This window comes from Oryctolagus cuniculus, chromosome 7 (assembly GCF_964237555.1).
Source record: "Oryctolagus cuniculus chromosome 7, mOryCun1.1, whole genome shotgun sequence".
Taxonomy (NCBI): Eukaryota; Metazoa; Chordata; class Mammalia; order Lagomorpha; family Leporidae; genus Oryctolagus; species Oryctolagus cuniculus.
The window spans coordinates 44241693-44269386 of record NC_091438.1 but is presented as its reverse complement, the minus strand read 5'-3'; the positions used below and the strand labels follow the sequence as shown (position 1 = coordinate 44269386).

At 44.3% G+C, this 27694-nt stretch overlaps 2 protein-coding genes across 22 annotated transcripts in view; both read right to left on the bottom strand.

Moving 5' to 3' along the window:
- NUP210L (nucleoporin 210 like) overlaps positions 1-22842 on the bottom strand; it is a 125805-nt gene extending 102963 nt beyond the window's left edge. Inside the window, exons 1-8 of one of the 3 annotated variants that reach the window (XM_070077684.1) lie at positions 22575-22841; positions 20524-20660; positions 9234-9365; positions 8274-8367; positions 6859-7009; positions 5129-5261; positions 3341-3499; positions 25-93 (exon numbers count right to left, since the gene is read on the bottom strand). In XM_070077684.1, coding sequence (XP_069933785.1) covers positions 25-93; positions 3341-3499; positions 5129-5261; positions 6859-7009; positions 8274-8367; positions 9234-9365; positions 20524-20660; positions 22575-22768 — 1069 coding nt within the window. In that variant the 5' untranslated portion in view covers positions 22769-22841. Of the gene's footprint in view, positions 1-24; positions 94-3340; positions 3500-5128; positions 5262-6858; positions 7010-8273; positions 8368-9233; positions 9366-20523; positions 20661-22574 lie in introns of all 3 variants that reach the window. The other 2 variants (XM_002715340.5, XM_070077685.1) reach the window with 2 other exon arrangements.
- A 1317-nt stretch (positions 22843-24159) lies between these two features.
- TPM3 (tropomyosin 3) overlaps positions 24160-27694 on the bottom strand; it is a 28774-nt gene continuing 25239 nt past the window's right edge. For 11 of the 19 annotated variants that reach the window (XM_070077666.1, XM_070077665.1, XM_051857258.2 and 8 more), the window contains one exon: positions 24160-25535. In XM_070077666.1, the coding sequence (XP_069933767.1) occupies positions 25532-25535 (4 nt within the window). In that variant the 3' untranslated portion in view covers positions 24160-25531. Of the gene's footprint in view, positions 26885-27694 lie in introns of all 19 variants that reach the window. The other 8 variants (XM_070077668.1, XM_070077667.1, XM_070077678.1 and 5 more) reach the window with 3 other exon arrangements.

Below are 27694 nucleotides of genomic sequence, written 5' to 3'. Positions count from 1 at the left end.
ATAAATTTAAATAAATAAAAATACCTAAAAATCCTGGCTCTACAACATATATGGTGCAATTTGGGAGTCCAGACACAGATCGCATATAGACATCTTAATTTCTGCTTAAGGAAATTGTATGAGCCAGAATTGAGTGAAAACAGAAAGGTGATTTACAAAGAAAAATATAACAAACCCACAAACAAAAACTTTTTATTGAAAGCTATAACTTGAATGTGTACACTTCCAGTCTTTTCAAGAGTCAGCTGTTCTTGAATTTCAAATTTGAAGGAGATGGATTGGGGAAAAAAAGATCATGTTCTGTACTTTTAAGATCCATTTAGTTGGAGGGCTGGGACTGTGTGTAGTGGGTAAAGCCATCGTCTGTGACATTGGCATCCTATATGGGTACTGGTTCATTGTGGCCATCTGGAAAGTGAACCAGTGGGTAAATCTCTCTTTCTCTATCTCTCCTTCTCTCTATGTAACTCTGCCTTTCAAAAGAGTAAACAAATTTTAAAAAGTCTACTTAGCAGCAGAACACATTCTCCAATAAATTCCTTTTTTTTTTCTTTTTAAAGAATTATTTTCATTTATTTCAAGGGCAGAGTTAGAGAGAAAGAGAGAGACAGAGAGATAGAGAGAGAGACAGAGAGGGCTTCCAACTGCTGATTCACTCCCCAAATGACCACATTGGCCGGAGCTGAGCTGATACAAAGACAGGAGTCAGGAGCTTCTGGGTAATGATAAATAGTCATCATCCATGTCCTCAAGAAAGACACAAAATAGGCGAATCTTGGGGCTGGCACTGTGGCACAGTCAGCTAAGCCACTGTCTGCAGTGCCAACATTCTATACGGGTGCCACTTCAAGTCCTGGCTGCTCCACTTCCAATCCAGCTCCCTGCTAATGTGCCTGAGAAAGCAGAAGAAGATGGCCCAAGTCCTTGGGCCCTTGCCATCCACATGGGAGATCCAGATGAAGCTCCTGGCTCATGGCTTTGGCCTAACCCAGCCCCGGCAATTGCGGTTAATTGGGGAATGAACCAGTGGATGGAAGATCCTTCTTTGTCTCTCCTCTCTAACTCTGCCTTTCAAGTAAATAAATAAGTCTTTCAAGTAAATAAATAAAAAATTAGGCAAATCTAGGGCCAGCTCTGTGGCACAGCAGGTAAAGCTGCCATGTGCAGTGCCAGCATCCCATATGGGCACTGGTTCGAGTCCTGGCTGCTCCACTTCCAAAACTGCTCTCTGCAATGGCCTGGGAAAGCAGTAGAAGATGGCCTAAGTCCTCGGGCCCCTGCATCCACGTGGGAGACCCAGAAGAAGCTCCTGGCTCCTGGTTTTGGATTCGTGCAGCTCCAGCCGTTGCGGCCAATTGAGGAATGAACTAGCAGTTGGAGGACCTCTCTCTCTCTCTGCCTCTCCTTCTCTCTCTGTGTAACTCTGACTTTCAAATAAATAAATAAATCTTTTTTAAAAAATTAGGCAAATCGAATGTACTTTAGCATTTGCTACTGTGAAATAAATTACAATGTGAACTGAGAATATGAAGGACAAAAGGCTCATTGTAAGTCTGGCTGGGGAATTCAAGGCAGTGCCTGACACAGAACTGGGGCTCAAAACCGTGAACTTGTTCTCAAACAGGCTGTGTGTGTGTGTGTGACAGTGTGTGTGTGTGCAAACTGTTGAAATCTTAACTTAGTATAGAGTTAGTCTTCTGTGTATAAAGTTAACTGAAAATGAATCCTAATGGAGAATGGGACCAAGAATGGGAGAGGGAGGAGGAGGAAGGGTGGGAGTGTGGGTGGGAGAGTGCGTATGGTGGGAAGAATAACTATATTCCTAAAGTTGTACTTATGAAATTTGCATTAATTAAGTAAAAGGTCTCTTTGGGAAAAAATATTGAACAACTTAGTTTTTTAATAGGTACTAGTGTATCTGCTGACAGAAGTCCTAGACACTTTAAAATGACTAAAGAACAAACAACTCCTTATTATGTGTTAGACAAATAACACAAACAGCTAACACTATTGTACAAGGAGTAGTATCTTCTTTCAAGTCTGATGGATTTTTACTGAGAGTAATCCTATTAGGCCCTACATAATCTAGCCCTCCCCTACTCTACTATCTCTTCCATTACTTTCCCGATTCACTGCACCTCAGACTTGCTGTCTTCCTTGTCCTTCTTTAAACATGCCAAACACGTTCCTGCTTCAGAAACTCTGCAGTTGCTGACTCCTCTTCCCGGAGCTCTTTCATCCAGATATATGCATGGCTCATTGCCTCAATGTCACCTTGTCAGAGAAGACTTCCCTAACTATCCTGGCTAAAACAGCTGTCTGTATCCACAGAAACCAGAACAAAGTGGTAGTAGTATAATAGCTATTTGCTGAATTAATTAATTCAAATATTCAAAACCAGGAAATATTTACAAACTAAACACTGAGAAATGAAGTCCAAATCATTTTTTAATGTTCTGAGAATTTAAATTTTCACTGACTATAATAGAATACTGTGTACTGCTCTTTGCTCACTAATGAACAGGTTTAGTTAGTTTTTTAAAATTACTGTCAACTCAATTTAAAAAACATTAAACATCCACAGCAGACAACACTACATTTTCTCAATTACCATGTGAAAATGGGAAAGAACAAGTTAAATAAAAATCACATATGTTTCTTCAAATTTCATTTCCCTCAGTCTACAAATTATAATAGATGGAGCTTACAAATTAGCATTGAAATTAAAAGATCGCAGGGGCCAGTGCTGTGGCCTAGCCAGTAAAGCCACTGCTTGCAGTGCTGGCATCCCATATGGGCGCTAATTCAAGTTCCAACTGCTCCACTTCTGATCCAGCTCTCTGCCATGGCCTGGGAAAGGAGTGGAAGATGGCCCAAGTCCTTGGGCTCTGCACTTGCGTGGAAGAACTGGAAGAAGCTCCTGGCTCCTGGCGTTGGATTGGCTCAGCTCCAGCCGTTGCGGCCAATTGGGGAGTGAACTAGCGGATGGAAGACACCTTTCTCTCTCTCTCTCTCTCTCTCTCTCTCTCTCTCTCTCTCTTTCGGCCTCTCCTTCTCTCTCTGGGTAACTCTGCCTTTCAAATAAATAAATAAATCTGAAAAAAAAAAAAAAGAAATTAAAAGACCCTAAGCTCCAACTATTCTCCATTTCACTACCTATCCCTTATCCCTTGTTAGAAATTATGACAAAGATAATTGATAGTTCTTTATTAAAAATAAAACCCATAGAAAAACAGTGTAGTAGTATTAGAATCACTCTTAATAAATTATTTTACCAAAGAATATGACTAGAATGCTCAAAAAGAGTAGATTGGCAGCTAAAACTTGAACAAAAGGATACTTTTATGGACGAAGACAAGATTAGTTTGGCCCAGTTGGAAGGCAGTCACAGTGGCTGTTTTCTCATCCAGTAAAGCCACTTTCTCAGAAACAGACCCGTTTTGTGCAACTCTATGGTCTTGCAATTCCAGTGTATAATGTTCCAGGGGAAATTTCACTTCTATTAAGATATGAAAAATACATAGATAAAATGACAGCAGCCATCCAGCAGATAATGGTGTATTGTTTGATTATAAGAGGAAGATTGGGAAGCAGGCCTAAAATCTGTGATGGAACAAGGACATAAGACTTAGCCATTCTTGCTCATTGCCCAAAAGAGAGATGAACATTGGAATTTATTCCTTGCCTGTGGGTCTCAATTGGGTCTCACATCCTATTGCCTTTATACCCCAGCATTCTTTCCCAGGTTCCCAAGGCCCCACATGGCCACCTGAAAGACCAGTTCCAGGAATTCACCTCTGTCTGCTACCTCCACCCCTAGCCCACCTAAAATATAAAAAGGCCCGGCCTCTGTGGTCAGAGCCTTCTGCCACATGTTCCATCAATGTGCCCGCTGGCAGTTGGTCACCCACCTTTATGAATTTATTTTCTCTGAATAAATTCACTCTGGCTATTCTGCACCTCTTTTCCTAACAATCTGCTTCTAATTTCTTTCCTATAATGATGAACTTCTATATGTAGCCATTTGGGGCAATGGAATATTATGTGAGCTTATTGTTGGTAATGCTTGTGTTCTTAAAAACTAGTGATGTGTGTGAGGCTGGCATTGTGGCACAGCAGGTTAAACCACTGCTTGCAATACCCTCTCCCATAGCAGAGTCCCAATTGTTGGGATTCCAATCTAGCCCCCCTGCTAACGTGGCTGGGAAAGTAGCAGAAGATGGCTCAAGTAGTTGGGCCCCTTCTACCTACATGGGATCCCTAGATGGAGTTCTAGGCTCCTGGCTTCAAACTGGACCAGCCTTGGCTGTTGTGGCCATTTGGGGAGTGAACCAGTGGATGGAAGATTTCTCTCTCTCTCTCTCTCTCTCTCTCTCTTTCATTCTGTGTGTGTACGTGTCACTCTGCCTTTTGAATAAACAAAAAACAAATAAATTTTTAAAAATCTTTGAAAAAGGAAATAACTTTTGCAAAGATCATTATAATGTTCCAACTTTTTCTGGTAAACCATCTGCATTTGTCCCATAAATGCTAGTAAATTTTTAGTTGTTTATTAATAGAAAATCCAGATGCCTGTCAGCACTGAAGCTAAATATCTAACCAGGCCATTAACCTGTTCCAAGATATGGGAACTATCTTTGTCCAGTATTAGTCGAAGCACAGCAATTAAGAAATACTTTCTCAGGGCCAGCGTTGTGGTATAACAGATCAAGCTGCCGACTGCAATGCCAGCATCTCATATGGGTGCTAGTTCAAGTCCCGGCTGCTCTGCTTCCAATCCAGTTCCCTGCTAGTGCACTTGGGAAAGTAGCAGAAGATACCCCAAGTACATGGGGCACTGCAACCATTCGGGAGACCTGAAGAAGCTCCTGGCTCCTGGCTTCTGCCTTACCCAGCCCTGGGCTTTGTGGCCATTTAGGGAGTGAACCAATGGATGGAAGATCTTTCTTTCTATCCCTCTTAACTCTGCCTTTCAAATAAATTTTTAAAAAAGAAAGGAAGAAAGAAAGAAATGCTTTCTCACAAAATCTGAAAACACAAATAGTATTTTTTTCTTATGTAATTTGGAGTCATTTGTCAGCAGAAAGGACTTGGGAAATGTGAGTCAGAGGAAAAGATATCATCTTACCTGTCATTCTTCCCTGAACCATTTTTGCAACCTGGTATTTAATAAAAGCTCCTACTAAGAGATAAATATCATGAGATGGTATAAGAAATATATTCTCCAAAACAAGCAGACGTATCAATGCTGCTGCTACTTTCTAAAAGAGAAAGGAGAAAAACCAAAGTTTCTAATAGGCAAAATCCTCAAGGCCACCTTCCTTGCTAAACATTTACCTTTTTTCACAAAATAAATTAAAACATTTTTAAGATAAATAAAATGCTTCCTAAGTAAGTCATAACTTCAGCTAGCCTGAAAACGTGATCATGAATCAATACCATATAAACTTTTTAAGTCATTTATTAACTTTCTAACTCACTCAGATTAAGAATAGAAAATGAAAAATCTTAAAGAGAAGTAGGTAAATAAAAAGGCAAGTAAGATGAAATGAGAAAGGGGAAGACATGGCTGTATGTTACAAAAATTCTTTTCAACAAACCTTCAGTTAACAGACTTGCCAGATTGTTACTTTTCACTCCCTGTTGAATATATCGATTCTAGTGAAGACTTACCCAACACAAAGTTGGTAGGATGCTCTGTAGCATGCATATACATTTGTATCCCTGCCTCTTCAAGTAAATGCTTACCAAAAGACACTTACTTGTTTTTTTTTCCAAACTTTTTTATGCCAGTTGGACTTGTAATTACAATCACATTAAAACAAAAATTATGGATGTGAAAAGAGCTGTTACTCCTACAAAAATGTTAAATGTTTTAAAAAGAGATTAAAGGTGAGCTTCAAATATGAGAGTACTTCAAAAAGTTCATGGAAAAATGGAATGAAGAGATAAATTTACTTTGGTGGAAAATATTTTTGAAATTCATGCACATGATGGGTTTCAAAAAGTTCATGGAAAATGCTATTGTGAAAAACTGTGAATGATTTCAAAAATGTACCTAAGTAAACTTTTTATAAAATTCATTTTATGTATTTATTTGAGAGGCAGAGACAAAGTGACAGGCAGAACTCCTATCTGCTAGTTCACTCTTCAAATGCCTGCAAATGGCCAGGAATGCAATTCAAGTCTCCCTTGTGGGTGGCAGGAACCCAATTACGTGAACTATTACTGCTGCCTCCCAGGGCCTGCATTAGCAGAAAGCAGGAGGCAGAGCTGCAGTCTGGGAATCAAACCCAGGTACTCCAGTGTGGTATGTGGGTCATTGTCTTCACTGTTGACCAAACAGCTGCCCTGGTAAGCTTAATTTTAATTCTATTTTCCACTAACTTTTTGAAGTTATCTTGTGCTATCAAATTAGGTACATGTAAAAATATAAAAGATTGCATAAAAACCCTTGAAAAATACAAAATCTGTACTCAATCTGCTTCACACATTCTAAATTTTCACTTAACTATCAAAGAAAACATAGCTTATGCAACAAATATTGTGTACATTTCTAATCAGTGAATTCACGGTCAAAGCAAGGCCTTGGGCCTACAATAAAGAACTGGTGAATAAAATCCAGCTATATGGTTTAAAAAAACCTGCCAATCATATTTGCAGTTCTAATTAGGTAATAAAATGTTTAACAAAGATAAGCATTTTTATGCTAATCCACTGCAGATGACCTTTTCAATGAAATGACCCACTATTGGCCAAAATCATATCAAGCAAGGGAACTTCTATAGATAAATATAAGGAGCTATATTTTCTATAGTCAAGACTATTAAATGCAAGTTTATTGTACAAACTTTTCACCTTATAGAATGGTTCAAAAATTCGAACTTTTACAACAGCAGCTCCAGTTCTGATGCCAGACACCAAAATCACATCTCCTTGTTTCTCTTCTTTTTCCATTTCAACTATATAGGCTGGGGGAGAATATTCTGCTTCAGAGTATTTCAGAATCCTAAAGATATAAAATAAGATTTGTTTCTAGCAACATTTCAAACAATGTCTTTGAAAGCTCCTAAGAGCCGGCACCCGTAGCTCACTAGGCTAATCCTCGGCCTGCAGCGCTGGCACACTGGGTTCTAGTCCCGGTTGGGGTGCTGGATTCTGTCCCGGTTACTCCTCTTCCAGTCCAGCTCTCTGCTGTGGCCTGGGAGGGCAGTGGAGGATGGGCCCAAGTGCTTGGGCCCTGCACCCCATGGGAGACCAGGAGGAGGAAGCACCTGGCTCCTAGCTTCAGATCAGTGCAGTGTCGGCTGTAGTGGCCATTTGGGGGGTGAACCAACGGAAGGAAGACCTTTCTCTCTGTCTCTCTCTCACTGTCTAACTCTGCCTGTCAAAAAAAAAAGAAAAAAAAAAAAAAAGAAAAAGAAAAGAGGGGCCGGCGCCGTGGCTCACTAGGCTAATCCTCTGCCTTGCAGCGCCGGCACACCGGGTTCTAGTCCCGGTCGGGGTGCCAGATTCTGTCCCAGTTGCCCCTCTTCCAGGCCAGCTCTCTGCTGTGGCCAGGGAGTGCAGTGGAGGATGGTCCAAGTGGTTGGGCCCTGCACCCCATGGGAGACCAGAAGAAGCACCTGACTCCTGTCATCGGATCGGCGTGGTGCGCCGGCCGGGGCGGCCATTGGATGGTGAACCAATGGCAAAGGAAGACCTTTCTCTCTCACTGTCCACTCTGCCTGTCAAAAATAAAATAAAATAAAATAAAATAAATAAATTAAATTAAAAAAAAGAAAGAAAAGAAAGTTCCTAAGAAAATTTTAAAATGGTTTTTTCAATGTCTAAAAAATGTAAAAAGTCTTTTTTTAATTTTGTTTTCCACAAAGACTGTAAGAAAAATACGTAATGGTTAAAACTGTTGTGCAACTAAACTTTGAATTGTTTGAGTTCTATCTTGGCACTAAAGACAAAACTTCACACTAACATCTTACTCACTCTATTTCAGCACGGGTAACAAAACAGCCAGAAGATGCACCTGGCTCAAACTGTATCTTCCTGAGTTCATGGACTCCTTTACAGTGGCCCAAAATAAGCTATCATAAGGGGTCCACACCCACACCATACGTCATTCTAACACAGACATTTCCCCTGGAGAATTATCTGTGTCAAAAAAAAGTCCAGACAGCAGGCCTATTAAAGTCCACACAAAGGGTTGCTGCTCTGTGCACCACTCAATGGCAGGTGTCTCCCTCAAAGCCAGATAATTTGTTTGGTTTCAAGTTTACCTAATTTTGCTAGACAGTTCTTCTCTTGCTGACTCGTTATCCTGGGCAATGCTCCACTCAAACGTCATCCCTGCCAAGCTACTGAAAGTATTTCCTGCAGAGCAAGCCAAAAGTAGAGAAGACGGAATCAAACACTCAAAACAGGTCTCTTCAGCAAGAAAGGGAAACCTAACTAGAAAATTATTTTTAGGTGCTTTCAGTAGCAAATTGAAGTATTTTCATTAATGAATTAAAACACAGACATGAGGAAGACTCCTACACAAACAAAACAAATGCTGCTGCATAAACTTTTTGAAAGTAAGAAAGACTCAAGTTGATTAACTTCTGGTTCACAAAAATTGTGCCACATTCTTTGTTCCTTTCTACACAAAGGGGTATTTATGTCCACCTGATGTTTGATAAACATCCTTAAACTTGGTTCCTTCAAATTTGTATAAAAACTAGGTCATTCTTCAGATTTTAAAATTACATTTTACTAGTTTACAAAGAAAGTGGAAATAAATTTAAGTGCTTTAATGCCTTATTATAGCATTATATAATATATTAAAAGCAATATAAAATTATCCTCAAGAAAGACTAACTTAAAACCAGGAAACTTTTCACAGGTTTACGTTAAATCCTCCTGACCTATAGAAAGTCAACTAATTGTTTTAAACAGAGTTAGCAATAATTGCCAAGACATGTTCCTAATTGTTGATCTAAGGGCAATCAGCAGAAGCTCAGTGACAGAATTTGGATATTTAAGTAAAGTTCAGAGATATCAATAATAGCAAGGAAAAATTATGAAATAACATAGCTAATATATTGAATTATACTCAGAATTATTAATTCCTCATCTACATGAATTCCAAATGAGAAAATCAGCACTGTTTCCAGTTCACTTTTATCACTCGAGTCCTTGTTCCCGAGTGCGCATTGCTTTGCTTTGGGTGGCTGTCGTGAGTCCTCTGAAGCTCTCACCTGCAGCATCCAAGGCTCTCACCCTCAACTCCAGTGGTGAATCGTCTACACAGAGTTCTCGGGTCCGAGATACGATTTCAATGCTGTCTATCACATCGACCTTGACATCACAGCGCAGCTCATGGTCAGTCACTACAAGGAACCCAACACTGAGCACTTGATTTAATTCATTATGACTCTATTCAATCTCATACTAAAAGCTTATTGTATATTTATGAAAAAGAAAGACCATGACAACTGCTTTTACCTGTGGAAGAAAACAGCATAATAAGAAGACATCAATTCGTGGGTTTTTGTGTGTGTGTGTGTTTCTTTTTTAAGAGTTAGTCATTTGTGTATATTTGAAAGGCGGACGGACAAAGGGAGAGACAGAGATCTTCCATCTGCTGGTTCATTCCCTAAAAGGCCACTACAAGTCTGAGGCAGGAGCCGGGGTCTCCATTCTGGTCTCCCTTGTGTGTGGCAGGAACCCAAGCACTTGAACCATCTTCTGCTGCCTTCCCAGGTACATTAGCAGAGAGCTGGATCAAAAGCTGAGCTTTGGGCCTGGAACTGGTGCTCCAATATAGGACGCTGGCATCACAAGCACTGGCTTAACCTGCTGTGCCACAAAGACAGCCGCAGCTCTGTGTTTGTAAGAAGACGCACTGGACCAGCGCTTCTCAAACACCGTCCATGATGTTTTTACTCACTCATGGAAAAGGAGAAAATAAGTATTTCAGAAGTGAATAAAATTAAATTGTGTTTAATCATTCCATTTATTAATTAATTATACTAATCACTTTAAAGAAATGCATTTTGTCATACTTTATTTTTTTGAGTGGCAAAGTATTTTTTCTTTCACAAAATGACGGCATTAGCAGATTTTTGAAATGTATTTATTTAGTGAGCGGTGTAGCAGTTAAGTTGCCACATGGGATGTCCCCTTCCATATCAGAGTCCCAGCTCCGCTAATGAGAAGCCTGGGAAGCAGCAGATGATGGCCCTGTCACCCACGTGGGAGACCTCATGGAATTCTGAGCTCCTAGCTTCAGTCTGGTCCGGTCCTTTGGCTTTTGTAGGAAACTGGGGAGTGAACCTGCAGATGGAAGATCTCTGTCTCTCCACTTTCAAATAAAATGAAAAAAAAAATTTGTTTGAATGTATTTATTTAGTAAAGTAAATGTAGCAACCATATCTTACCATCAATAAACTCTTTTTTCAATAATTTTCCCCTTGGACTATGAGATTAAAAACCCTTGGGCTCACTGTATTATACACAACCAGGGTTCCAGAACAACCAGAGTTCTAGTTAATAAACCCATAGTGAAATTCAGAAACATTAATTGAAAATAAAGCTGAAATAAAGATAGCTTTGTACTGTTACCATTTTTTTAATTAATTTATTTGACAGATAGAATTAGATGTGAGAGAGAGAGACAGAGAGAAAGGTCTTCCTTCCGTTGGTTCACCCCCCAAATGGCTGCTACATCAGGTGCGCTGTGCCGTTTCAAAGCCAGGAGCCAGGTGCTTCCTCCTGGTCTCCCATGCAGGTGCAGGGCCCCAGCACTTGGGCCATCCTCCACTGCCTTCCCAGGCCACAGCAGAGAGCTGGACTGGAAGAGGAGCAGCTGGGACTAGAACCTGGAGCCCATATGGGATGCCGGTGCCGCAGGTGGAGGATTAGCCAAGTGAGCGCCTGCCCTGTTACCATTTTTTAAACTATTTATAGGCCGGCACCGGTGCTCACTAGGCTAATTCTCCGCCTGTGGCACCGGCACCTCAGGTTCTAGTCCCGGTCGGGGTGCTGGATTCTGTCCAGGTTGCTCCTCTTCCAGTCCAGCTCTCTGCTGTGGCCCGGGAGTGCAGTGGAGGATGGCCCAGATCCTTGGGCCCTGCACCTGCATGGGAGACCAGGAGAAGCACCTGGCTCCTGGCTTTGGATCAGTGTGGTGCGCCGGCCACAGCGGCCATTGAGGGGTGAATCAATGGAACGGAAAAGGAAGACCTTTCTCTCTATCTCACTGTCCACTCTGCCTGTCAAAAAAAAAAAAAAAAAGAAAGAAAGAAAAAAAAGAAAAAAAAAAGAATAGTAGTTTTCATAAAAATCTTGGGGGCGATTTAAAAAAAAAAAAACTATTTATTTATTGGAAAGGCAGAATGACAGAGAGAGAGAGTGAGTGATCTTCCATCTACTCACTGGTTGACTTTCTAAACACTGGCAACAGACTGAAGCCAGGAGGCTGGATCTCCACCTAGGTCTCCCACATGGGTAGCAGGGACACAGATTCTTGAACCATTACCTTCTGCCTCCTAGGGTGCACATTAGCAGGAAACCGGACAGGAAGCAGAGGCAGGACTCAATCCCAGCACTGTGATAGGAGATGTGAGCATCCCACATGGTGACTTAACTACTGCTCCACAATCCTGGCACCAGATACCTGGTTTTTTGTTTGTTTGTTTTGTTTTGTTTTGTTTTGTTTGAAAGGCAAAGTTACAGATAGGAAGAGAGACAGGGAGAGAGAGAGACTTTCCATCCACTGGTTCACTCCCCAAATCGGCACGACAGATGGGGCTGGGCCAGGCCAAAGTCAGGAGCATGGAACACCTTCTGGGTTTCCCACGTGGATACAGGGGTCCAAAGCCTTGGGCCATCTTCTGATGCTTTCCCAGGCACATTAGCAGAGAACTGGATCGGAAGTGGAGCAGCTGGGTTTTGAACAAATGACAATATGGGATGCCGATGTTGCAGGCAGAAGCTTAACCTGCTATACCATAAAGCTGGCCCCTTCCCAGATACCATTTTTTAAATTATTTATTTATTTTATTTGTCTGAAAAGTAGAGAAAGAGAGAGAGAGACAGAATCTCCCATCTGCCTGTTTACTCCCCAGATGCTCTCAAGGGCCAGTACTGGGCCAGGCCAAAGTCAGGAAACAAAAACTCCATATGGATGGCAGGGACTCAGCCACCTGAACCATCAGGAGCTGCCTCCCCAGTATGCATTATTAGGGAGCTGGCATCAGGAAGGCCCACCCCATGATTCCTTTTAATGAATAACTTATGGAAAGGAAGGAAAATGGAAATTTCATAGTAGAAAAACATGACAAACACCACCTTAACCAAGTGATCAAGATTAACATCAGATAAACCATGCTGGCATAATGTATTCCATATAAAGCAATGAGAAGGGCTCTTCGCTTCTGTTCCCCCACCCAAAATAGACAACTCCAGGCTAATCATGAGAAACATCAGACAAATTCAAGGTTTGAGAAAGAGTATAAAACCTCTAGCCAACAGTAAAGTGTCAAATATGACTGAGAAAATATCACAGATCAGAATTGACTAAGGAGGGGCTGTCACTGTGGTGTAGCAGGTAAAGCTGCCGTCTGCAGTGGGCACTTTACCACTGCACTATCTCTGCATCTCTTTTGTAAATCTGAAATTATTTTAAAATAAAAAACTTTGGGGCCAGCGCTGTGGTACAGTGGGTTAACGCCCTGGCCTGAAGTGCTGGCATCCCATATGGGTGCTGGTTCCAGACCTGGCTGCTCCACTTCCAATCCAGCTCTCTGCTATGGCCTGGGAAAGCAGCAGAAGATGGCCCAAGTCCTTGGGCCCCTGCATTTGCATGGGAGACCCAGAAGAAGCTCCTGGCTCCTGGCTTCAGATTGGCACAGTTCCAGCCATTGCGGCCAATTGGGGAGTGAACCATCAGACGGAAGACTCTCTCTCTCTCTCTCTGCCTCTCCTCTCTCTGTGTAACTCTGCCTTTCAAATAAATAAATTAATTAAAAAAAAAAAACACTTTTAAACATTTATTTATTTGAAAGGCAGAGTTACAGAGAGGAAAAGAGAGACCTTCCATCCGTTGGCCCACTCCCCAAATGGCTGCAACAGCCGAAGCTGGGCCAATCCAAAACCAGGAGCCAGGAGCTGCATCTGGGGTCTTCCATGTGGGTGCAGAGCCCCAAGCACTTGGGCCATCTTCTACTGCTTTCCCAGGCCATTATCAGGGGGCTGGATCAGAAGTAGAGCAACTGGGACTTGAACCAGTGCCCGTATGGGATACTGGCACCACAGGAGATAGCTTTACCTGCTATGCCATAATGCCAACTCCAAAATTTAAAACTTTTAAAAGTTAATATTCTAGAGACCGGTGCTGTGGTGCAGCAGGTTAACATCCTGGCCTGATGCGCCGGCATCGCATATGGGCGCCGGTTCTAGTCCCAGCTGCTCCTCTTCTGATCCAGCTCTCTACTGTGGCCTGGGATAGCAGTAGAGGATGGCCCTGGTCCTTGGGCCCCTGCACCCACATGGGTGACCGGGAAGAAGCTCCTGGCTCCTGGCTTCAGATTGGCGCAGCTCCGGCTGTTGCAGCCAACTGGGGAGTGAACCATCGGATGGAAGACTTCTCTCTTTCTCTGCCTCTCCTCTCTGTGTATAATTCTTTCAAATAAATAAATAAATCTTAAAAAAAGTTAATATTCTATTCAATTAATATTTAACTGAGGCGGGCGCCGCGGCTCACTTGGCTAATCCTCCACCTGCGGCACTGGCACCCCAGGTTCTAGTCCTGGTTGGGGCGCCAGATTCTGTCCCAGTTGCTCCTCTTCCAGTCCAGCTCTCTGCTGTGGCCTGGGAAGGCAGTGGAGGATGGGCCCAAGTGCTTGGGCCCTGCACCTGCATGGGAGACCAGGAGGAAGCACCTGGCTCCTGGCTTTGGATCAGCGCAGCCATTTGGGGGGTGAACCAGTGGAAGACCTTTCTCTTTCTCTCTCTCTCTCTCTCTTTCTCTCACTAACTCTGCCTATCAAAAAAATATATTTAACTGAAAAGCAGAACACAAAATGAAGAAAATTAAAGACTAAGACATGGGGTCCATGAAAAGAACCAATAGAAATCGAAGTCTCCCAGAATCTGCTGGTAGAATTATCATTAAGGAAGTGTTCAAGGGATGCCAAAGGAAGGCAGGAAGGAAAGACGGAAGGAATGGGAGGAGGGAGGAAGGGTGAGCTGATAATATGATACACCAGATAACCTTGCACTAGCTAAATGGGAAACTAAACCCCTTTCTTCAGTGGAGAAATGTGCAGGGCAATGATGGACCAGAAGCAGCCATGACCCTACATTAACAAATATGAAAAGCCTTGTGTACACAATGCTTACTCATCTGACTACTTCAACAGCAGGAAGTTTTTCAATGCAACGCACTGACCATGACAAAAAAAAAATTACCTTGAATGTTGAATGTCTTAAAAGCAGACTTAGATTAGGAAAAACACCAAACATTTACTTTACCTGATTTTAAAGTGGAAACTAAACAAATAACTGTATTAAGTAATGCAACAGGGGCCGGCATTGTGCTGCAGCATGTGAAGCCATCACCTGCAATGCCGGCCTTCCATATGAGTGAGCACCGGTTCAAGTCCTGGCTACTCCACTTCCAATCTAGCTCCCTGCTAATTTGCTTGGGAAAGCAGCAGAAGACAGTCGAGTGCTTGGGCCTTGCCACCCTGTAACTCTGCCTTTCAAACAAATAAATTTTTAACAATAAAACAAATATTCTTACCTACTTATTTAGGTATACCTCAGATTCCTACTGGTGTCAGATAATAAAGAAAGAAAAATAAGAGAGATGATCTATCAAGATGAAGAAATATTGGGGCTGGCACTGTGGTATAGTAGGTTAAGCCTCTGCCTGAAATGCCAGCATCCCAAGTGGGTGCCAGTTGGAGTCTCTGCTCCACTTCCAATCCAGCTCCCTGCTAATGCCCTGGGAAAGCAGTGGAAGAGGGCCCAAGTGTCCCCTTGCCCACCCCCCCAAAAAAAAAAGTTAAATTTTTTTTTAGAACAAAGATTTTATTTGTTTATTTCAGAGGCAGAGTTACAAAGACAGAGAGGGAGAGACAGAGAGAAAGGTCCTCCATCCACTGGTTCACTCTTAGTGGTCACAATGGCTGGAGCTGGGCCAACCCGAGGAGCCAGGAGCTTCCTCTAGGTCCCCACGTGGGCTCAGGAGTCTAAGCACTTGGGCCATCTTCCTCTGCTTTCCCAGGCCAAAAGCAGAGAGTTTGATCAGAAGAGGAGCAGCTGGGACACAAATCAGTGCCCATATGAGATGCCGGCGCCACAGACAGAGGCTTAGCTTACTGTGCCAAAACACCGGCCCCAAAAGTTAAATTCTTAAAAAAAAAAACAGGAAAGAAAGAAAGAAAAGAAAAAAGATAAGAGAAAGAGAGAGAGGGCCGGCGCCGCGGCTCACTAGGCTAATCCTCCGCCTAGCGGCGCCGGCACACCGGGTTCTAGTCCCGGTCGGGGCGCCGGATTCTGTCCTGGTTGCCCCTCTTCCAGGCCAGCTCTCTGCTGTGGCCAGGGAGTGCAGTGGAGGATGGCCCAGGTGCTTGGGCCCTGCACCCCATGGGAGACCAGGAAAAGCACCTGGCTCCTGGCTCCTGCCATCGGATCAGCGCAGTGCGCCAGCCGCAGCGTGCCGGCCGTGGCGGCCATTGGAGGGTGAACCAACGGCAAGGGAAGACCTTTCTCTCTCTCTCTCTCTCTCTCTCTCTCTCTCACTGTCCACTCTGCCTGTCAAAAAAAAAAAAAAAAAAAAAGAGAGAGAGAGAAAAAACGAAGGTAGGACTGAGAGAATCAAAAGGACACAAAGCCAGAGACAAAAAGAGAGAGCAGAGATGGGTGTCTGGTGCAGTGACCAGGATGCTGTTGTGACGCCTGCATTCCACATTAGAGTGCCTGCCTGAGTCCTGGCTCCTCCACTTCCGACCCAGCCTTCCAGGTCAGGCAAACCTAATCTGGTTTCCCCATGGTTGCAGACATTTTCGGAGGAACCAGCAGATGCAAAATTTCTTTCTTTTTTTTTTTTTAAATGCTTTTTTTATGATTTACGAAGCATCCTTTTTTTTTTTTTTTTTTTTTTTTTGAGTTAGACAGTGAGAGAAAGACAGAGAGAAAGGTCTTCCTTCCGTTGGTTCACCCCCCAAATGACCGCCACGACTGGCGCTGCGCCGATCCGAAGCCAGGAGCCAGGTGCTTCCTCCTGGTCTCCCATGCGGGTGCAGGGGCCCAGCACTTGGGCCATCCTCCACTGCCTTCCCAGGCCACAGCAGAGAGCTGGACTGGAAGAGGAGCAACCGGGACTAGAACCGGTGCTGCAGGGGGAGGATTAACCAAGTGAGCTGCGGCGATGGCCCCAGATGCAAAATTTCTTTCAAATAAATACTATTTTTTTTTTTTTTGACAGGCAGAGTGGACAGTGAGAGAGACAGAGAGAGAAAGGTCTTCCTTTGCCATTGGTTCACCCTCCAATGGCCGCCGCTGCAGCCGGCGCACCGCGCTGATCCGTTGGCAGGAGCCAGGATCCAGGTGCTTTTCCTGGTCTCCCATGGGGTTCAGGGCCCAAGCACCTGGGCCATCCTCCACTGCACTCCCTGGCCACAGCAGAGAGCTGGCCTGGAAGAGGGGCAACCGGGACAGAATCCGGCGCCCCAACCGGGACTAGAACCCGGTGTGCCGGCGCCGCAAGGTGGAGGATTAGCCTATTGAGCCACGGCGCCGGCCTCAAATAAATACTATTTTAAAAAAAGATTTTTTAAAAGAGATTTTTTATTTGAAAATCAGAGTTACACAGAGAAGGAGAAGCAGAGAAAGAGAAGTCTTCCGTCTGCTGGTTCACTCCCCAATTGGCCACAACAGCCAGAGCTGCGCTGATCTGAAGCCAGGAGCCAGAAGCTTCTTCCAGGTCTCCCACTTGGGTGCAGGGGCCCAAGGACTTGGGCCATCTTCTACTGCCCTCCCAGGCCATAGCAGAGGGCTGGATTGGAAGTGGATCAAGCAGGACTTGAACTGGTGCCCATACAGGATGCCAGCACTGCAGGCGGTGGCTTTACCTGCTACGCTACAGCGCCGGCCCCTAAATATTCTTTTTAAAAAGGGAACAGATACGGCCGGCGCCGTGGCTCAATAGGCTAATCCTCCACCTTGTGGCGCCGGCACACCGGGTTCTAGTCCCGGTCAGGGCGCCGGATTCTGTCCCGGTTGCCCCTCTTCCAGGCCAGCTCTCTGCTATGGCCAGGGAGTGCAGTGGAGGATGGCCCAGGTGCTTGGGCCCTGCACCCCATGGGAGACCAGGAAAAGCACCTGGCTCCTGGCTCCTGCCATCGGATCAGCGCGGTGCGCCGGCTGCAGCGGCGGCCATTGGAGGGTGAACCAACGGCAAAGGAAGACCTTTCTCTCTGTCTCTCTCTCTCTCACTGTCCACTCTGCCTGTCAAAAAAAAAAAAAAAAGGGAACAGATAGGACAAAGATTTCCTCCCTTTCCTGACCTTCATATTTATACTAGTTTCCAAATCAGCTCCTCTTTATTACACTCAATTGTTGCAATTAATCAATAAGTATTCACTGAACATTTTTAAAATATTTATTTTTATTTGAAAGGCAAAGAGACAAAGAGAGAAAGAGAGATCTTCCATCTTCTGGTTCACTCCCCCAAATGCCCACAATAGCCAGGGTTGGGCAAGCCAAAACCAGGAGCCCAGAACTTAATCTGGGTCTCCCACATGGGTGGCAGGAATCCAAATACTTGAGCCATCACCTGCTTCCTCTTGGGGTGTGCATAACCAGGAAGCTGGAATTGGAAGCACTGCCACTCAAACCTGGGCACTCCAATACAGGATGCAGGAGTGCCAAGTAGCATCTTACCTACTGTGCCTGTTTTCTGAACACTTACCATGTGCTTAGCACAGTGCACAAAATGCTTATTTGGGGGCCAGCATGTGATAAAGTGGTGCTGCCTGATGCCAGAATCCCCTATCACAGCACAGGTTTGAGTCCTTGTTTTTCCACTTCCAAACCAGCTCCATGCTAATCTGCATGGGAAAGCATTGGAAAATTGCCCAAATACTTGAACCCCTGCCACCCACACGAGACCAAGATGGAGTTCCAGGCTTCTGGCTTTGGCTTGGCCTAGCCCCAGCCAGTGTGGTAATTTAGAGTATGAACCAGTGGATAGGAGATCTCTGTTACCCTGCCTTTCAAACAGATAAAAATAAGTCTTTAAAAAATAAACCAGGGGCTGGCGCTGTGGCGCAGCAGTTTAAAGCCCTGGCCTGAAGCACTGGCAGCCCATATGGGCGCTGGTTCTAGTCCTGGTTGCTTCTCTTCCAATCCAGCTGTTATGGTTTGAGAAAGCAGTAGAAGATGGCCCAAGCCCTTAGGCCCCTGCACCCACATGGGAGACCCAGAAGAAGCTCCTGACTCCTGGTTTCAGATTGGCGCAGCTCCGGCCGTTGCAGCCAATTGGGTAGTGAACCATCAGACGGAAGACCTCTCTGTCTCTACCTCTCTAACTCCTTCAAATAAATAAATCTTTAAAAAAATTACAATCTCACATAGTAAACAGTAATTACTTTAAAAAATAGCATATGTAACCAAATCAATGCTCCTTTTCAAGACTATGGTATCCTCTTCTATCTTTAGTAGCTACTTTGAATGACATGGTCCTCCAACAATCTCATTTTCGAGAATTTCTTAATATTTCATTGGTTCTTGGACATTTATGACACTTTAACATCTCTGAACATGGGACGTATCATGTAGTTGATGACATTTAACTGCAGTCAAAAGCCAGTCATGACACTGTTGTTGCTGACAATATGTGGGAGAACATTCAAAGGGCGAGCATCAAAATTTGTAAACAGGCATTAGCATTTGGAAGAAAACCTGGTGGACAATAGTAGAGAACTCCTTCATCCTAGGCAGCAGTTTAACCACTATGCCAAATGTCTACCCCCTATATATCCCTTTTCATTAGGCATCAGAGTGATACAAGATTAAAGAAATTATATAATTAAATGAAATCATTCTGTAAGTATAAAGTAAAAATTGCAAGTGGGATAAAAGCATAGTAGTGGTGAATGGTGCAGCTTCCAAGCCACTGCTTGGGATGCACCCAGGCTCTGTTCCAGATTCCAGCTTCTTGTTAGTGCACACCCTGGGAAGCAACAGGTGACACAGCTCAAGCAGGTGGGTCTCTGCCACCTACACAGGAGAACTAGATTGAGTTCCTGGATCCCAGCTCTGGCTGCCCATCCCTCCCTATTGCAGGCATTTGGGGAGTGAACCAGAAGATGCAAGACACTGCCTTCTTTGTCTCTGTCAGTCTCTCTCTGTACCTTTCAAATAAATGAGAAAAAAAATTTTAAGTATAGTTTAATTGGCAATCTTTTTCCTTCTTAACTACTTAAAATAAAATGTATACTTCATAATAGATGGCATCCTAAATTATATGAAATATAGTATACCAAACATTCTAAATTTCTGAGTAATTACATTATAGTTAAATCACTCATTAAATAATTAAAATCCATACAGATATTTCCGGTCTATTAGAATGGCAATGATGTACCAAAAACACAGGGATACAAAGAATCCTTCTCTGACTGGGATACAAATAGCAACTTTTGAAAGATTTATTTAGTTTTGAAAGCCAGAATTCAAGAGAGGGAAAGACAGATCTTCCATCTATCTGCTGGGCCACTACCCAGATGGCCTCTAATAGCCAGGGCTGAGCCAGGCCGAAGCCAGAACCAGGAGCTTCATCCAGGTCTCCCAAGTGGGTAGCAGGGGCCCAAGCACTTTGGCCCTCTTCCAGGGCTTTTCCCAGGCCACGGTCGATGAGAAGTGGAATAGCAGGGACACAAAACGGCACACATGCAGGATGTCAGCATTACAGGCAGCAGCTTCACCTGCTGTGCCACAACGCCGGCCCTAAATAGCAATTCTTGAATTGCTCCAGACTAAAACACATGATTGTACTTCTCACACTTAAGTATGTATAAAAATCATCTTGAGAGATTGTTAAAATAGACACCCCTAGGGGCTCATCCAGGGATTCTGATGGAAACTGGGAATTGACATTTCTAATAAGAAACCAGGGGATGCAGGCAATGCTGGTGATTCGTGTTCAAACCCGCATTGAGACGCTCTACTCATAGTCTTATGCAGCCTTTTTTTTTTTAATTGCTTACTCCAGACCAATTCAACCTTTAACACCTAAATTAATTCCAGATGAATGATTCTTTATTGTTTCAATCAGTCTCCATGGTATCAGGTACTCTGACAGATGCTGAATATACCAAAAAGAAAAACAGTCAGATGGATGCCATAATTAGGGTTTATATAGCAGAAATCCTTTTTCTAACCTCATCAGTTAAAGCCAACACTATTGTATTAACCATCTATACATGATATTATTCTACCAGATGGAGTGTTACCTAGTCTTTGCTCTCAACATACCTATTTCTCGAGCAAGAATAATACTGCTGAGGCGTATCGGTTGGGTAGATTCAGCAATGAGTACAGCTCTTTGAGAACACAAGGTGCCATTTTCATATAAAGGCTCAACAGTAACTGCATCATGATGGGTGGAATGCCTGCCAGAACAAAATGCTTACGAGTTTGAAATACGTGGGTTAAAAAGTTAACTTTGGGTGGAGCAAATCCTTATATTCCAGTTACATATTACTAATGACAATCTTTAAAGTAGGAGCATTGCTTAGGGACACAAGAATTAAAGTAGGAGAAACTGATCAGAACCTTTACCCAATGATCTCTTGTGTGCAAAACTCCAGAAGTGTTATATTGACCCTCAATATTTAAAATGATACTGTTACACTCTTCTCATGGTATAAAAATAGGATGTTGTATTTCCAATGAGATGGGACTTTCTTATACTCTGAGAAATGAATTTCTTCTAATCCTAGAAACTGAACTGCTGCTATCAAAAAAGGGAAAATCACCTCAATTATCGAGGTGTGAGTGCAACTTAAAAAAAAAAAAAGTATTTCCAGAGGTTGGAAGGAACAGCTTTGATACTAGAAAGAGCCCTTGTGCCATCCACTCAGGAAATACCTCACACTGGGTCATTTTACAAGCCCAACTTCCTAATATGTCCTCATAAAATTGGAGGTGAACTTCTCACTCTGAACCTCACTACTTCTCTTAAGGGATGGTAAACGATAATTTACTGTTTAGAATGAACGCCCTGCCATCTTGGAGCTCACTTGGGTTAGATTCCCTCCCGTTTTTAGGTAACCATACAACCTACCATCGGGTCCTCTCACCCCAGAACACCATGTCTTTGCACCTTCAGTCTGGAAGCCATTATTCCAGAGCTGAGTCCCCCTGGGTCTTACCACTTCAGATGGTTACCCTTATGGGGAGAGGGGGCATGTAGGAGAAGCAACTTGTATACTACAGATAGAGATCTCTTCTCCACCCTCGATTAACCCTGATATTTCAAAAAGTTTCCACTTCACGGTCTCTGGGTCTGTTTCCTGGTAAAATAGGAGTACTTACTTCATAAGGCTGTAAAAAGTGAGTGAGTTCATTAACGCAGTGCTTAGTTAAGTACCCAAAATTAGTTCTTTTAGAATCTCCTCACATTGAGAACCTCACATGTGGGGAGCAACCCGGACTGGACTGAGTTACTGGAATTAAGACTTATTCTATGCATCTGCTCTCCCACAATATGGCGCTGGGAGAGGAGAAAACAGCTTCTACGCAGCTGCCTCTTGCCAACTTGAGTGATGACCTCCAGGAGCTGATCCTGCTCCTGATTGGAGGAGAGCAGCGTACTCGGCGTGTGGGCACCTGAGTTAGGATTGGCGGAGGAGGACTATAAAGGAGGAGAGAGACGGCATGCACCAGGAACATCTATGGGGAACATCTAGCTGAAGGAACACCTGTGCAGCCCCCGAGAGAGCCGGCCGGCGGTGTGCCGCTCCCCCGCGGAAGTGGGGAAAGTGGCAGGGGGAACCGGCCTTCCACGGAGGTGGAAGGGACGGCAGCCAACCCGGGAAGAACCAGCAGCAAACCCGGGGAGGGCCGAGCAGACGAAAGAACAGCGCAGGGTCCTGTGTCGTTCCTCCACGAAGACGGGGAGCGACACTCACATCCCATCTTTTCCGCCCCTCAAGAACTTTCCTCAGATCTTGGGAACTCCCTATCACTCTAGCTATTTCACGCTCCTAAAATCCCTCATATGGAGGAGCCATCAATACGTGTGTCCTGGTAGCTGTCCAGTGACCACCCCTCCCAACACACACAGTGAAAAGGGCGGCCTCACAGCCAGAGCCTCCTAACCTGATATCCCCCCATGCCTACCACAGGCACCATACAAAGAATATGGGCTGCGCCACCCCAGACACCACGGCCTCCTCCCTGCGGCGTAGTCCCCTCCATGCCGCCATCACGCAGCACACCAGTGCGGTCTTAACAGAGGTAATCCCTCCTGTTCTTACTGGCTGGTACTGGGGCGCATACGCTTGACACCTCCTACCCCTCACCAAGTGTAGCAGCCACGCTGCGCCTCCAGCAGGAAGGGCACCCGCCCTGGCTCCCGGCCAAAGGGTAGCAACACCTGAGGCACGTTAAGTTTGTTGGCCAGAGTTCCAAGCAAAACCAAAAGCGGCAACAGGAGGCTGTGTAGAGGCCACGGGAAAAAGGGCCTTAGGCTTCGAGCCCACCCAGAACCAGCCATGGCGACTGCGGGGTTCAGGTTCCGGCTCAACTACAGCCCCGCCCTCAGCACCAACACCAGCCAATCCACAGGCATGACGTCAGCAGAGGCGCCCCCCCCCACCTCCGGTCTGGCTCGGAATTGTGGGAGTTTTTTTAGGAACTCTTTTCAGCAAGGAAATGTTTCGAAACTCTGCACGGGCCACATCGGGACTATTTTGTCAAATATTGGAGGGCAGATCTTTTTTTAATAGTAACAAACAAGTAGAAAAAGTCTTCAAAAACCAACCAATTTAATTTCTCCTTCTGTTGTCTACTGTGTAAAGCTTCTAAACCAAAATAAAAATTTTATTGCAATAAATGATGCAATAATTTCCAGTCAGCATTGGTCTGGGCCTATAAATGGAAAAATTTCCAGTCTGTAGTATAAACAGTTGGACTTTGTCAAGGGAGCCATGTAATTTTACTAGGAAGTCGGATTCATGTCCGGCCTTTAGACCAGAGTGCAGGAAATGCCAGGCACTGAGCTTTGAAAGCCATCCCCGCATGCAGCCTTCGCTAAGCACTTCTTGTTAAATTAACTTTTTTTTTCCAAATATACAATAGAGTATTAACTAAAAGATAGTCTATTAAAACCATTTATAGTACTGTGATCAATATATATTAAGTGGTTTAAGGAGCATAATAAAGCCATGGTTTATAATAACCATTATAATAATGGTTGTACAAGAAAACACAGTTCAGCCTGAAGATGCTAGTGTTAAATTAACCTAACCTATAAAAGGCTGCTCCATAAATATTTCAAATCTTCACATCTACTCTGATAAAATATTATCTCCATTTTACAGATGACAAAACAAAACTTTCTTTTTTTTCTTTTTTTTTTTTTGACAGGCAGAGTGGATAGTGAGAGAGAGAGAGACAGAGAGAAAGGTCTTCCTTTGCCGTTGGTTCACCCTCCAATGGCCACCGCGGCCGGCGCACCGCGCTGATCCGATGGCAGGAGCCAGGAGCCAGGTGCTTTTCCTGGTCTCCCATGGGGTGCAGGGCCCAAGCACTTGGGCCATCCTCCACTGCACTCCCTGGCCACAGCAGAGAGCTGGCCTGGAAGAGGGGCAACGGGACAGAATCCGGCGCCCCAACCGGGACTAGAACCCGGTGTGCCGGCGCCACTAGGCAGAGGATTAGCCTAGTGAGCCGCGGCGCCGTCTAAAACAAAACTATTTCTATTGAGACATGTAATAAGGAATTTCAGAGTGGAGTTTGGGCCTAGTTTTGGTCGGCTTCCAAAGCATGTGCTACATTAAACCCTGTTGCTGCCACCACAAAGATCTGATTTTTAACTCAAGCCTCACAGCTTCTGTGGAGAAACCACATTTGGTTTAAAAAATAAAAGTCAAGTAGGTCCGAGAGTTGGAGGGACTGGTTCTTTATTTCAAAAAGACACTTATTGTCAATAATCAGTATCAAAACAGTTACACTATTGGTTTTTCTTTCTCCCAACAGGCCCCAAAGAGACCACACCAAAGGAGAGTACATTTTAAGCCAATAAGCTGCAGGATGTACACCTAACAGACCTCACAGAAACCTCACCAAAAGTGGGGACAGGGTGGGGGAAGGAACTTGGAAAGACTAGCACACTGCCAGCCCAGACTGTGGAATGCTCTCACAGCCAGAAGGGCTGGCCAGGGTCCCCAAGGCCAGAGAAGCAAAGTCTCAAAATAATATAAAATTTTAAAAGTTTTGTACAGAAGCTATTCAAGATTTCTCCAGCACTGACTGATACAAAGCACAATGAGATGGCACTTTTAGAAACAGCAGCTTCAGACCCAGCAAAGGGTGGTGAGATGAGTTTTATATGGCTAAATCAGTGGCAAAAACATAATTTTCTTTCTCTCAAGGAGGCAGGAAAAGCAGTGAAGTGATCACCTCAACCTAAGAGGCACATGATCCATTCTGCAAGCTGTTGGGAAGGGGCAGAGGTGGGGCAAAAAATTGGTCTCAGAGGTCTTACCATTTTAATTTGGTCACTTCTGATGAATGAAAACAAAACAAAACAAAACAAAACAAAAACAGTGTCCAAAGATACCTTAAAGCTGTAAACCTGAACAGCGCGAGGGGTTTTTGTTTTTGGCCAACTCCTCCCAGAATCACCTTTCTGGTTTGGCTGATGCTTTGTACAGAGCAGTGAGGTTCCCCACAGAGGAGTCTTTCCTGGGCTCTGTCTGGCGCCCAGTAAGGCAGGCCCAACACCTCTTTCCTTGCTCTGCGGACAGGGCACTATGCATTAAGCTGAAAAGTTACCTTCAAAAAGTAAGAAAAGTATTAGATTGCTCCTTCCGAGTGTGGAATTACTTGGAATGTTTTACAAAATGGTCACTACAACAACAAAAAAGGTAATTACAAAATGTGTACATCACAACATGCTTTGAAAGACACTTTGCATTGTGCTCACATTCCCTTAAATGTTGTTCCCAAAAGTGCTCAGCCTCTGGTCCCACTGGAATCTCTGGGAAGAGGCAGAGACAGTTTGGTGAAAGGACACGGGGGCGGGGTCTAAGGACAGAGGAGGTGGGTGGCAAAAGGAGAAAGCAGCCTTCCAGTTAAAAGATCAGCCCTCAGTTTAGAGGTCAGCTCCGGGCAGGCTGGCCTCAGGTGGAGTCGGGGTCAGAGGGAGGAGCAGCGGCAGGGCGGGACTGGGGTGCTCTACATCTCGTTCAGGTCAAGCAGAGTCTGGTCCAGCATCCTTTGTGTACAGAGGTGCTCCTCTTTGGTGCATTTCAGTTTATCTAATGGGGATAAAGGAGAGAAATTATAAACGGTAAATCTCAAGGTCTGCCTACTCTGAGACTTTTTCCAGTTTCAGGGAAGATGCAGGTTAATAAAGCAGCTGCCTTCTTGGCCACAGAAGTGAGCTATCGCATCACTGGGTTTTGCAGGGCCTCTGGCTTGCCTACTAAAAGTTGCAAGTGTCGCTGTACTTCCTGGGGGAGGGAGCTAGGGACCTCAGTCAACCATTTCCTCTCCCTCCCACACCCAACCACACTTTCCGCTTTCAGTCACTGAAGAAGCAGGCCTTCATAACATCGTTGCCCATGCTTAAGGGCTTTGCCCACAGGACAGCGCTTACTTGCAATGGCTCACTGGAGTTTATAAATCATTGCAAACAAGGGATGGCCATTTCTATCAGTATAAACTACATAATTAAACTTGAGAAGGGGTACAGGAAGGTCCTCAGATTCTACACTGTCTCTCCAAAAAGGAGAGAGGAAGTAAAAGAACAGGAGGGGTAAAGCAACAGTCCTCATAGCGAAGTCATAGAATTTTTAAAGAAAACAAAGGCAAGAAATATTACCCAAACATATTCTTGTAAGCAAATTCCCGAGATTTTTGCAAAGCTATTGTCCAGAACTAGCCTGTGACAGTTAGTTGCAACTAAACGTAAAACCAGGAAAAGAAGTCAAAGGGGAAGACGTCAGGTGGAAGGAAATCCAGCAGCTGACCACCACAGAGCATCTCGCCTGCCTAGCGAGCAGAGCTCTCTGAGTGCGCCAGGGAGGTGAGGGGAAGACACTCAGAGAAGGCGACAGCAACACAAACCCCTATTCACAGCCCACACCCTCTTTCCCTTCCCTTTTTTCCACCCAGTCAAAAAGGCCCATCCCTGGGCCTGCAGATGAAGCAGCTACAATATCTTGCCAAGTCAGTCCTTTTATTGTTAGAAAACAGCCATGCAAGGGAACACATCCTACAGTCACAAGTGCAAGAGCAGCAATTAAGGGTGGAAAACAAAATTCTCCCAAGATTTTTCACTGCAATCTTTCGGCCCCTCCCTCTGTCACCCATCACCTCTTGTAAAAGGATTGAAATACAGCATTAACTATTCCAGCTTCACAGTGCTGTGAGGAAATCAACAACATTCTAACTGCCCCACTTAAAAAGCAATTGCTTGGGCCAAATTATAAGAAGTTTAAGAAAGACAATCAGCTTTGGCTGGGGTCCAGGTCAGTGGTGTGAGCAGTAAGCTCGGTTTAATGGGCATCAGGGAGCCCAGCCCGTCAGTCACAGAGATCATGCAGCGTTAGCTTCAGCTCATTAGAAAGCAGGCGGTTTCGCTCAAGTTGGCTGTAGAGACGCTCTGCAGCAGCGACGGAGAGAAGGGAAAACAAGAAAAGGAGAGGAGAAAGAGGAGGAGAAAGAGAAAAAGGGAAGGTTAGTAGAGTACCAGAAATAACTGTGGAGTCTTTCAACTAGCTGGCATACAAAGCAGGCATCTGTAATGCAGGACAGATGCAGGAGGATTCAGACAGAGCGCAGTAGCAGTCGGTCAGCTGGTGGGACGACTGGCAGAAGAATAAAATGAGAAACTCAGACCGGTAAGTTGGCAAGACAACATTTTAAAGGAGGGGGAAAAGCAATTAAAATAAAACCTCCTTCCCAGTATTTGTATTTCTTCCCTGGGCTGAGAAACTCAAACAAATGAAGGGCTCCAGTCGGCTGGGGAGAAATATATTCACAATAATCAGAGGTTCAAAGAAACTGATGTGAGCAGTTGAACATTTTTCTGTAAAAGCGTTCAACACAGCATTATGAATGACAGATTGGGATAAATAGTCCTATACCCATTTAATCCTACACTCCCCTCTCCCCCGCAAAAAAAAAAAAAAAAAAAAAAAAAAAAAAAAAAAAAAAAGATTTATTTATTTGAGAGACAGAAAAGGAGAAAGAAAGCACTTCTATCCACTGGTTCACTCCCCAATGCCTGCAATGGGTGGGACTGGGCCAGGCCAAGGCCAAGAGCTGAGAACTCAGTCAACATCTCCCACATGGGCACGTGGGCAGCAGGAACCTAACCACGGAAGCCATCACTGCAGCTTCCCAGTGTTCATTATTGGCAAGAAGCTGCAATCACGAACTGGAGCCAGAAGTTGAGCGCAGGCACTCTGAC